Source organism: Pituophis catenifer, unplaced genomic scaffold (genome assembly GCF_029215685.1).
Source record: "Pituophis catenifer annectens isolate HBS135680 unplaced genomic scaffold, rPitCat1.0.hap2 SCAF_2, whole genome shotgun sequence".
In the NCBI taxonomy this organism is placed as follows: Eukaryota; Metazoa; Chordata; class Lepidosauria; order Squamata; family Colubridae; genus Pituophis; species Pituophis catenifer.
In genome coordinates, this window is record NW_027256882.1 from 104,878,257 (window position 1) to 104,891,019 (window position 12,763).

The 12,763-nt window shown below is 39.7% G+C and overlaps 1 protein-coding gene across 2 annotated transcripts in view; it reads right to left on the minus strand.

Moving 5' to 3' along the window:
• Positions 1–12,763, minus strand: part of P4HA2 (prolyl 4-hydroxylase subunit alpha 2) — a 59,233-nt gene that overhangs the window by 12,507 nt on the left and 33,963 nt on the right. For both annotated transcript variants that reach the window (XM_070933923.1, XM_070933924.1), the window contains exons 8-12: positions 10,345–10,547; positions 8,576–8,752; positions 4,868–4,938; positions 4,300–4,399; positions 2,650–2,703 (exon numbers count right to left, since the gene is read on the minus strand). In XM_070933923.1, coding sequence (XP_070790024.1) covers positions 2,650–2,703; positions 4,300–4,399; positions 4,868–4,938; positions 8,576–8,752; positions 10,345–10,547 — 605 coding nt within the window. The remainder of the gene's footprint in view (positions 1–2,649; positions 2,704–4,299; positions 4,400–4,867; positions 4,939–8,575; positions 8,753–10,344; positions 10,548–12,763) is intronic.

Consider the following 12,763-nt stretch of genomic DNA (forward strand, 5'->3'; position numbering starts at 1 on the left):
GAGGCTGTCAAATCCCTCCTGTCATCTGATGCCGTTTTGGTGCAATACTCTGACAGCCTTCCCTTAGTTCTTACTGCCGACGCCTCCCCCTTCGGAATTGGGGCCGTCTTAAGCCACGCCCTCCCTAATGGCACTGAGGCCCCCATCGCCTTTTATTCCAGGACGCTCTCCTCCACGGAGCGCAATTATGGCCAAATCGACAAGGAGGCGCTGGCTGCTGTGGCAGCCGTCAAGCGTTTCCATGACTACCTTTATGGTCGGCACTTCACCCTAGTCACAGATCATAAACCCCTCTTAGGCATCCTGGCTGGCAACATCGCAACGCCCCAGGTCCTCTCCCCCCGCATGTCACGCTGGGTTGAATTCCTAGCCGCTTACTCGTATTCTCTCATCTATCGCCCTGGCAAACTTCTGGCGCATGCTGATGCCCTCAGCCGCTGCCCCTTGCCCATCTCTGTCTATGACCCCTCTCCTACTTCTCAGGTCCTCCTCCTTGAATCCCTACACCTGCCTCTCTCTGCCTCCGATATTGCTACCCACTCTACTAAGGACCCCATCCTCCGCAAGGTCTTAGACTGGGTGCGCAGGGGATGGCCTCCTGCAGAAGTAGGTCCTGAGTTCAAACCATACCACGTCAGACAGCATGAGTTGGCTGTACAGCGAGGGTGCTTGCTGTGGGGACATAGAGTAGTAGTGCCCGCCAAACTCCAGCAGCGAGTTTTGGAATCCCTGCATGAGGGACACCCGGGGATAGTTAGGATGAAGTCTCTAGGGCGCAGTTACGTCTGGTGGCCAAATTTTGATCAAGCGGCCGCTCTGTGGGTCGCAGGGTGCCAGCCTTGCCAAATGTCCCGGCCAGCAGCCCCCGCCGCTCCGGTCAAAGAGTGGGAGATGCCAAAGTCGCCCTGGTCACGAATCCATGTAGACTTTGCTGGACCTTTCCATGGGCAGACCTTCCTAGTGGTGGTCGATGCCTACTCAAAGTGGGTGGAGATAGTCGCCATGGCATCGACCACCTCGGCCGCCCTAATCAGGGCCTTGCAAAGACTTTTTGCCACCCACGGGTTGCCCGATGTCATCGTTTCGGACAACGGCCCGCAACTAGCATCTGCCGCCTTCCAGGTCTTCCTAGCAGGACATGGGATACGCCACGCCAGGGTGGCACCATTTTGCCCTGCCAGCAATGGTTTGGCAGAAAGGGCCGTGAGGTCAGCCAAAGAGACCCTCTCCCGTTTCACCCATGGGGACTGGCAAGAGAAAGTGGCCCGGTACCTGTTGGCACAGCACGTAACTCCATGCCCTTCTACCAACAGGAGCCCCGCAGAACTTCTAATGGGCCGACGTCTCCGCACCGACCTCGACCGCTTGCACCCAGCCTACTCTCCAGAGAAGCCCCCTGACTCAACCAGTCGCCACCGCAGCTTTAATGTTGGCGACTCTGTATATGCCCAAAACTTTGGGGGCGAACCCAAATGGCTACCAGGAACCATAGAGCAAAACACCGGCCCCTACTCCTACCAAATCCGGCTACCCGATGGCAGGCTCTGGCACCGCCATCTGAATCAAATCAGAGCCCGTTTAACATTCCATCCAGATAACTCGGCCGGCCTGGATGAGTCTGCAACAGTTCCACCCCCTAACTGTACACCAACTGTCCCTAGCTCAAACGCGCCCCCAGAGCCCAACTTACTTGATGAACCTGGCCAGCTATCCGACGACGAGGCCGACTCGGGTGTTCCTGACGAGTCGCCGGGAGTTCCGCCGGTGACACAAGCACCACCTACTACTCAAGCAGCCAACCCTGAACTGCGTAGATCTAGTCGAACGCGCAAGCGCCCTGCGTATCTGGCCGACTACGCCTGCTCCATCCAGGGGGGAAGGGGTGTTAAGTCCTCGACTTACGACGGGCGTCCCTGATTGGTTTAGACGCACGGGCTTGTCGGCGGGAGAATGTTGCCCTCCTATTGGTTGTTTAGTTTGACAGCTACAGTATAAATAGCTGTCAAACCCCTTGTTCTCCGTTCTGTTTATTCCAAGCCTCTACAGCTGTTGTTTAGAAATAAAGAGTTCCTGTTTGACTTAACCTGGTCTCGCCTCAGTTATTGGACCCCGGGTCGCTCTACAGAGCACTCCATTTGTTTCTTCCAAATATAAATGCTTAAATGCAATCCAAGACTAACAAACATAATTTCATACTTTGTAAGAAAAAAATGTCTCCATGAATATAATACTAATACTTGTTCAAAGTCACCCTGTGAGCCAAATACAAGATGACATGGATTCCCTAAAATCTTTTTCTTTACTAAAACCAGCAGCTTTAGAGGGAGGTTGAATAAATCAGTTATGACAGTGGAAACGGAAGGTTAACCCCACACCCAATGTCCTGTTTCAATGAACTTGTTTTTCTTGCTAATACTTTTGTGGGAAATGGAGCAATTTAACTCAGGGTGCTAGTAAGGGACAAATACAATTTCTTTAACTCAATGCTCTAATCAGGAACCATATCAATCCCACTCTGTTCTTGCTTGTATAAAGAAAAAAAAATCTGTTGAAACTAACTAGGCGTTTCCCTTATCTCTAGTTTAGCCTGTAAGGTATAAGATATCCTTAGCAATAATTGGGAAAAGTACCTAAAATATGAAATCTTACCCTCGAGAAGTCAAAATGTGGCTCATATTGTCCTCCCATGCCATAATTAGCAACCTAAAATGTACAAAAGGATAATATATTAGCAAAATTAAAGCAAAACCTTCTAAGCAAAATAAAATATGGTAAACTTCCAAAACACATTTTGCTTTTAAACATCAATATAATGTTACATGCTGAATGTGTATCAGTACACTGCACGTTTCTCTGAACTGGTGAGATGTGGGCAACACTAATTTGTAAGGAAGATTATAGCTTAGAGATCTTATCTTGATAAAATAGTGTGAATGTGAAGTCAGATTGGCTTTGTTGCATTAGTCGCATACTGGTCAAATTTCCTAAAACTGTTCTTACCCAGGGCAAGGAATTCGCCATGTGGTATATGTATATATGTATATATGCAATACAATATTAATATGTTTGGTGCTTTAATTATCACACCAAGGATTGTTTTTATCAATTTACAATTTAACATAGGATAAATCGAGGAAAACAAAATAGTTTTGAGAAGGCAGCGAATTGTCCACAGGGAATGAGACATGAGATAGAAAAAGTAACAAAGTTCTCTATAGAGAAACTGGCTTTTTTATTCTTGAATTGTTTCAATTTTTTTCTTAAGCTGTGTTAAAAATAATAATTGGAGGAGAGCTGATCACCATCTTTTTTGCAGTAGAAATTCTAGTTGTGCAGAAATCTAAAATCTCAGATCTTTGTCAAGCTCTGTCAGTCAAAAACTGCATTAATTTTAAATATAGTTCCTTAGACTAGGTGTTCGCCTGGAAACCAGGAGAACGAGACATCTAGGCCTCTCTAAGGCACGAAAGGCAGCTAGGTGGCTTTGGGCTAGTCACTCTTAGTTCAACCACTTCACAGGTTTGTTGTGGCGGTGAAAATAGGAGGCAAGAATATTAGGAATGATCACCACCTTCAGTTGACCATATTTTAAAAAACGTGGAATAAAAATCCAATAATAATAATATTAATATGTAACCACAACAGGTGCAAAACCGCAACTGGCATAAGTGGAGCAACAAAGTGCTTTGAGGGCAAAACCCGTGAAACTGGTGAACAAGCGAGTGAGCAAGTGGGCAAAACCGAGTGGCACAACCAACAAGACATTTTCCCAGGGCAACAAGACTCTCACTGAGAGCAAGCAATAATATACAGAAATGATGATTATGAGATCCTAGGTTCCTGGGAATAATTCAATGAGAATGGAGATCAACACCAGCTAAGGAATCGGCACCTGAGATTTCACTGTCATGTATAATAAATACTGAAGGGAACCTATTGGGATTTGAAAATGTAGTAGACCTTTTTTTGCTGTTCTAATTTTTAAAAAGCAGCTCTACTGGATTTTAAAAATGGGGCAATGATGGGCAGAGATGCTGTACATATAGTTGAAGCTTCCTTTTAAATGTTATTGGCAGCCATTACTGTTTGTAGAATTTTCAATTATAAAAATCTCAATCAAAATTTGAAGATGATCTCTCTCTTTTTGCAGGATGGGTAGGATGTGGGGTGGGGGGGGGGGTTTCCTGTTTTTTGTTTCAAAATATTCAGGGCATTACACATTCAACACATTTCATACCATCCTGCTTCAAGACAGAAGGCAGAGGCTTGCATAAAGGAGGTAAATGGTAACATGCTTACCTGCAACAATTCAGCTGTTTTGGTAGTTAATCCTGTAATCAGCTCCATTCGATGATTTACTTTGGCAACAACCAGATCGTCCTCTTCCTCCAGCCAGGAACTTGCAGAAAAAAGAGATTGTGTACAGGAATTTACAAGTCTCAACTCATGAAATTTAAAGGCAGGCATTCAGACTCACTTCCTTTCATATCTTCACTCAGCTTTGCAGATGAGTCAACATTTACAGCACTTCTTCAAAAATCAATTTTTAGTTTTTAATCATTAAGCAATAGTTTACATAATAACATATAGCAACTTGAAATTGTAGATTTTATAATTTTTTTTGTAAACAATGATACATAATAATACTGTACATAAAATCTATATCATAGTAGAAAATAGTAAGAACAGCAAAAATACTAAACATTTCAATAGTTCTTCATTCTACATAAGTACGCAATTAAAGGGTTTTACATAATTATTGGTCAAGTTTTGAATGATGTGCATTTCAAGGTTTTAATTTATTATCAATATGTTTTAAAATTATTTTACAAAAAAAGAGGATGAAATTCATTCTTACACAATTTACCTTTTGGAAACCCGGTAGTTGGCTACTGTAAGCACACCTGTTTTAGGGTCCCGGACTGTAGCTCTTGCCAACTGTATCAAAAGATATGCAAGATTTAGTAACTTCAATAATATATTAAAAAAACATGTCAACTTGCATTTTTATTCCCAAGCATTCCAAAAGATTCTTGTAAGAAATATTTTGTGCAGTATTGCAGCTGAAGTTTATTTTATATTCTGGTATTGCATTAGTGGTAAATAAATTCATCACTTTAAATATTGTTTTGACTCTTCGGGGTTTAGAAATAGGAAAAGCTGGCTTTTCCTTGGCACACAGCTCAAGCTCATACTAGAGGATTGTTTTGGTAGGTGGAGGAGGGGTTATAGATGTTACTCACTTATATCAGTCCTCAGTCAATGACTGCTTGTTTAGCAACCATTCAAAATTAATATGCCGCTGAACAAGGAAATTTACAATTGATCCTTGTAGATGTGGTCATCAGTGTCCACACAGTCACATGATTGTCATTTTCCACCTTCCTGCTGGCTTCCCATATTATTATTTCATAATAATAATTATACGTTGGTGGTCCCAATTAACGTTATTAAGTGAGAATTTGTAATTCTGTAAAGTGCTGGTATATGCTATAGGATTCCTATCTGTTCTTCCTGCTAGAGTTAAGTACACTTAACCCTATATGGATTAGTAATGACAGTGAAAGTAATGCAAAAGCACTGTTCCAACACTGGAAAGCAGGCCATAAAGTATGGAACTCAGAAGATTTTAGGGAGAAATGGGCAAAGCCCAGTACAACAAGCTGCTCTATATAAAGAGCCAACAACACTCACTTCTTGTGTCAGCACTGATAATGATACCTAACCTTGTAATGAAACATCTGCAGGAGGAAAACCAAGATCAGACAATATCAACAAAGCTGTGTCGAACTTTGATGATGACATCTTTCATTAGCTGGTATCTACTGTATTTTTCGCACTATAAGACGCACCTAGGTTTACAGGAGGAAGACAAGGAAAAAAATATGAATACGGAGCGCCGTCTCACTGTGAATATGAAGTGCCAAATATGGAGCAGCAGTGTAGTGAGGGCAGGAGGCGGAGCCTGAGAGGACCACAGATAGGTGTCCTCTCATGTGCCAGCTCTGCCTATTGACTCCTACACTGCGGAAAAGAGACAGAAGAGGCGGGCAATGACAAAGACAGGTCTGTGACACAATAGTCGCTTCATAAGATGTACAGACATTTCCACCCACTTTTTTTGGGGGGGGGAGGGGAGAAGTGCGTCTTATGAAGCGAAAAATACAGTAATCAAGGCAAACAAAGACCTATTACAGAATTTGTAAGAGAAATGGTATTATATTAGGAGACAGGCTTGAATTTATCCTTAACAAAAGTAAGAATCCACCGTCCCCTTGGTGATCCTCAGGGGTCCTCTTGGCATCTCCTCCCTCCCTAAGTGGTTTATTGCTGACAAATCTCTTGAACGTGTAGATGCCAAGAAACTGGCACTATGAAATAGCATCTCTGAGCACAAAAACGGATACCGATACACTGGAAGAAAAGAACCCACTGAGAGCTTGTCCCTTGCCAGAACTCCCTAACGTTTCTAATATATTCATACAACAGACTGCATCATAAAGAAGTGATTAATTTTTACTTAAGATCCTTGAGAAACAGCAGCATATAGTGAGCAGAAAGTTAAGAGTCTTGAAGTCTAACATCTTACCGCCTGAGGCTAGCCCAGAGACAGATTACTAAAGGAAATGGGAATGATTAGGAAAGACTTTGCTAAGAGTTTAGTTTGGTTGAACCAATCAGGTCCACATGACCACAAGTATGCCTGTCATCATGGCAGTGTAACTGCACCTTAATTGTGACACAAATATTTATTTAAAACAATGCCACTTCACTAATATGAGTTCTATGTATTCTAATAGACAACACTTATTCTCTTTGTCAGCATGTTTCTTCTCATGCTTAATTCATTTTTTCCATATTATTTCTTTGATCTCTTAATATCCCTATTAATTATCATGTCTTGACATGTAGCTTTTGGCACAATGAAATGCCAGATTTCTGACTCATGTGCTATTCTGTTGTAATAAGCTCTTGCTCCAGAAATCAGGATCAGAAACTCATTTTAAAGTATTGCTTGAAGTGATGTAATTCTGAATTTCTAATATATGTAATAATGTGGCTACATTTGTCATTTGTCATTGTCTTTAAAAAAAGCAAGAAATTAAAATGAAATATTCACATTAAAGAGCAGCAAGTTATCGCCCCTCTTTTCAGTTTGGAATTGGAACCACAAAAATTAATATTGCTGAAGCTAAGGTTAAAAAAGAATGAATTATTCGTGTAAGTTACAATTTCTGTTTTGTTCCTTCTTGTTTTTGTTCAAATCCTGGGCATAAATTTTACCTTAATACCACCACCAAGAACTGATCTGAAAAACTCTTAGATCTGATAGGCAACTCAGGGATAAATATATGTTGTCTACAACAGTAATAAATTCTTATTTCAAACTTTTTAACATCACAATATGGATGAATATATCTTTTGATTGCTAATCAATTGCTGTATTACCCAACTTTAGCCTATCCTGGAACCTAGTGTGTATTTGAATCAGTGATTAAAAATGGGCAGCAACTGACCTCCCATAAAACTATGCATCTGTATTTCAAAGGGAAATGGTTTATACAGCCGATGCAATTAATACTGCTAAATTATGAATTTATCTGATTATTTTCATGTATAAATACAATAAAACAGCTTCATTTAATGATAGTCCAAGATTGTAATTAGCAAAACATTAGAGCAACTTTTATTTATCTATCAGATCAACATCTAAAGAATCTGCCCTTCAAATAAGCAGATATTCATATAAAGCTTTGTTCTTTTTAGACATCCTGCAATGAAATGAAATAATCATGCTTTCAGTTCAGTCCAAGAACTAGAGAAAGTAATGATAAATCATCAGAAAAATTTCTTCATTGTAGAAATGAAAGTCATGAAGAATATTAAATGAGGTGAAATAATGGATGAACAAGAATTATGACTTCAGAAACATTTAAAATAAATCCATGTTTTTAAAAAATCCTTACTCAACTGCTACATTTCTTAACCTCATTAATTAACATAATTACTTTTTTACAATTTCTGATCATTAACTTACTCTAATTATTAATTAGAGGAGGTAAAGGAAATAATTACCAAAGTACAAGTAATTGGAAGCTTTCTACTATTTAAAACACATGAAAAATCATTGCCTACTAGAAAAACCCAAGTTCCTAGGCTCAGTTCCTGCTATATTTTCTAAAATAGTTTTTAGATAAGATGAAATACAGTATAATCAAGGTAAATCAGCTTTCTCCAGATGTGCTCATTACATGTTCCATCATTCCCAGTCAGCATGGGTAGAGATTGGGCAAGTGAGCCACCATTCTTCTTCAACAACCACAGTAAATATACAGGTTTAGAATTAAAAATAAACCTTGGACAGATGTTCTGCTTTCTTCTTTTCCAGGAGTGTTAAAAGCTTTCATTTCCTGCAATTTATCTTCATGTTAAATCGGACAAACCATTACGTATGTATTGTTATATGTATGGAAACAGCCAATCCCAGTTAATTCAATTTCACTTTTTTATTCGCTTATATTAATTAATTGAAATGCTGATATAATTTCAGCCACTGAATAAAATGAACTCTTACTTTTGGTTTAGCCAACTCTTTAATCTTCTCTATTTCTTCATCAGATAGGACTTCATGATATCTGACAATATGTGGGCTGTCCCATTCATCTTCTTCTTTAAAAGGTGCTATAATTAAATAAGGATTTCGATTTCCATTGTGGTATCTGCAAAACAACCTCTTCTGTCTTCGAGGCGTCTAGGAATATATCCAGATAAATACAGTAGTTTAGATTTTGAATTATTGGTCATCACAATACAAAAAAGATGCTGAGAAAGAGTGCAGAGAAGAACAACAAAACATGATAAAGGGCAGAGAGGCTAAATTCTATAAAGAACGGCTAAAGGAACTAGGTATGTTTAGCTTAACAAACAGAAGACTGAGTGGAGACAGAGACACAACAGCAGTCTTCCAATACCTGAAGGGCTCCCACAGGAAAGAGGGCATCAATTTAGAAGCTCATCAGAGGAAGATCCAATCTGGAATGGAGGAATTTTCTGACAGTGAGAACTATTAAGCAGTGGAAGAGCTTGCCTTCCAGAGTTCTGGGTCTTCCATCACTGGAGTTTTTCAAGTAAAGATTGGACAACCATTTGTCTGAGAATTGAGGGGGCTGCATTAGAAGACCTCCAAGGTCCTGACAGTTTCCTGACAGAACAATTAATTTTCTGACAGTGAGAACAATTAGTGGAACAATTTGCCTCCAGAAGTTGTGGGGGCTCCAACACTGGAAGTTTTAAAGAAGAGATTGGGCAACCATTTGTCTGAAATGGTATAGCGTTTCCTGCCTGAGCATGGAGTTGAACTAGAAGGCCTCCGAGGTCCCTTCCAATTCTGTTATTTTGTTATTCTGCCCCTTCCAACCCTATGATTCTGTAAGCAAGGGTAAGTTGAAATATGACATATTGTCATAATTTTAAGCATTTTCTGAGCTCATTGTTACCAAGCAAAATAAGCTTGAACATTACAGATGAGCAAGTACATGCAATTCAAAGGAAGAACTATTCATTATTCATCTGAAATGGCAACTGTTTTTCGAATTCTGAAATGGTATTTTTGTTCTCATTGTTTTGTAATGGAGGATATAGGTTCTTGGTGTAAAAATTAAGTTATCTTGCCACGTGAAGTTACTTATCGACTTTTTCTCTCTTTTAGCAAGTTAAAAGCAAAGATGAACTTACTTGTAAAATGTGGTCTTAAAGGAAATACTAACAATATGAGAATTTAGCCACAGTGGTGCAGTGGTTAGAGTGCAGTACTGCAGGCTACTTCTGCTGACTGCCGGCTGACTGCAGTTTGACAGTTCAAATCTCACCAGGCTCAAGGTTGACTCAGCCTTCCATCCTTCCGAGGTGGGTAAAATGAGGACCCAGATTGTTGGGGGCAATATGCTGACTCTGTAAACCACTTAGAGAGGGCTGTAAAGCACTGTGAAGTGGTATATAAGTCTAAGTGGTATATGAGCCTGAGTGGCGTAGGAGGCTAATGCCTCCTACTAAGGCAGCATTTAACATCCAGCTGCCTGCAATTACTGCGAGTTCAATTCTCACCAGGCTCAAGGTCGACTCAGCCTTCCATCCTTTCTAAGGTGGGTAAAATGAGGACCCAGTTTGTGGGGGCAATAAGCTGACTTTGTATAAAATATACAAAAGTATGAAGGTTATTGCTTAACGCATTGTAAGCCGCCCTGAGTCTCCAGAGAAGGGCGGCATATAAAAATAAATAAATAAAAAAAAAAAATAAGTGCTACTGCTATTTAAGCTAGTAATCTTTGGCACTTTTTTACTTACCAGTTTCACACCTTCCCCTCTGCAAAGGGCTTCATAGGTCTCACGCTCTGGCAGGTAGTCCTGAGGCCTTTCATAAATGCCATGGTATGTTTTGGGCTCACTGGGGTTCACTGACGATTTATTGATTTGGGTTCTTTCTTTTTCGCTCTCCAGCAGCTTCTCAAAGTACTGCATATTGCTGCCGGCTCTCTCATGACCTGGGTCTTGGTTGGAAAGAATCATAAGAGAATCAACAGAAGATTTTGAAGTCTTCAGCAGGCCACCCCGTTACATTATTCAGGTCAGGAGCCAACCTCCCCAATTTCCAATTAGGCTCTCTGTGAATTAAAGATAGGATCTTTATTGGGCTTGAAATGTACAAAGGCAATAAAGGAAGAGTGTGATGTATTGTCTCAAAAATGACATACCATGTTTACCAACAAATGGCTTTTCTCTACATTAAAAAGAGCACAATTACAGGGTTTTTTTAAAAAAAAAGCTTGTCCATTTTTTATTGAAATTGTCCAGCAGTCTAGCCTAGCCAATAGGAGAACAAGCAATTTTGGGTGAATAAGTAATGATTCATAGTGGAAAGGCCTGAAAACTAAAGACTCTGGATATTTTTTGGGTGGGGGGGGACTGAATTGGGTCAGCAATTAAGAGGGAATAGTCTTACATCAACATTCAGCTCTTTCTGATACAATTTTAACATAATATCATTCTTATACAGATTAACATCAAACTTGAGAGATACACCCCAACCTGAGGCTCAGATGGTACAAATCAGCTCCTGATGACTTCACAACTATGTTCATACTTTGTTACAGTATGGAAGGGTTTGATGTTGTTTCTTTCAGAAAATATTCAAACTTTCCAGTCCAATCTACAGGTAGTTCTCACTTAACAACCGGTCACTTCATGTCTGCTCCAAGTTACAACAGACCTTCGAAAAGTTACTTATGACCTGGTTCTGGAGTTCTGACAGCTGAACACATCCACTCTTGTGGCCACATAATTGCTTTTCAGGCACTGTGCAACTTGGCTCATCTTTACAGGCTTTCGTGCAGTTATGACTGATTTAAAAGGGTTGTTTTCTGACCTTTTCAGCTGGTTTCCAGACCAAAAAAATACCATCCATAGGAATACATGGATTCACCTTATGATCATCACAAAAAAAGATGTAAAATTGAGTCTGGTCACCTGGGTACCTCGATTTACAATTGTCATGACTTATGACAGAAATTCTGGGTTTCATTACAGTTGTAAATCAAAGACTACTTATACAGTTCTGATATTCCCAAATTGTCTCCCTATCAAGTGCTAATCATACTCAATCCTACTTATTTGATTGACTGATCGATTGATTGAATTTATATGCTGTCTACTGCACTATATAGGTGACGTTGAGTGGCTTAATCACCTAGTTTTTGATTTCAGACAAGGTCATTAAGATTAGCACCAATGAAGTTTGAAGGGATGAATTACATTAATTATTTTAATTGCTGAAAATCTAATACGTTCATGGTATTTTTGTTACCATGTGCATCTCTGTGTGTGTATTGAATGTAAGCATGCAGAAATGTTGGAATAAAACGTCGAACACCAAAAAAAAACAAAAAAAAACTATTATATAGTAACTTGAAACCTTTGATTTTATTTAATACAAGACTACACCTGGGGAATTACTGTCAAACTTCTTAGTAACAACAAAAGGAATGAGGGCACGAAATTGGGAAAAAAAGTCAACATTATACAGCAAGGTAATGATTTTTGGCAAAAAGAAAATGGATAAACAATCTAATAGAAAAGAGAGCACTGAACAGCGCTTATATATTTAAAATATATTCGGAGGAATAAGAAGGAAAATTAGCCATTAAAAATAAAAAAAAACATTCAAGATTCCACTGTAGCTTTCAAGGCAATCCTGACAGAAATAGATTGGATTGTCATTTTGCCTTAGATAAACTTCACTATAATCCAAGCAAATAACAGCACTGAGTAGTAGCAGATGTCTTCGGTTTCTGGAAGTTATTATCAATCATTTTTATAGTTAAGACAGAGGGAAACAGAGCAAATAATCTCACTGAAGAAAAATTAATGAGATGGTATGGTCTGCTGAGAATTTGGAAATCTGGATTAAAAGATCTAAAAGTCAGCATTAGTTTCACTTTGTCTCAGCAGAATTCAGGATAATTTAGCACTGTCTTCTTTCAAAAGTACAGGAGAAGCAGTGTAGGGATCCTATGCTGTCAAGTAACAGGGATTCTTATATCCAAACTGTGGTGATCACAGAACCCCCACTTTTATACTTTTGGGGCACCAATGGAAATCCTTCATCTGGAACCTTTCTAGGCAGGCCAGAGAGGCTTCCCAGATCAAAAATTCCATAAGCCTCTGAGGAAAAATACATCACTTGGGATGTGCAGCTATTTGGATCAGA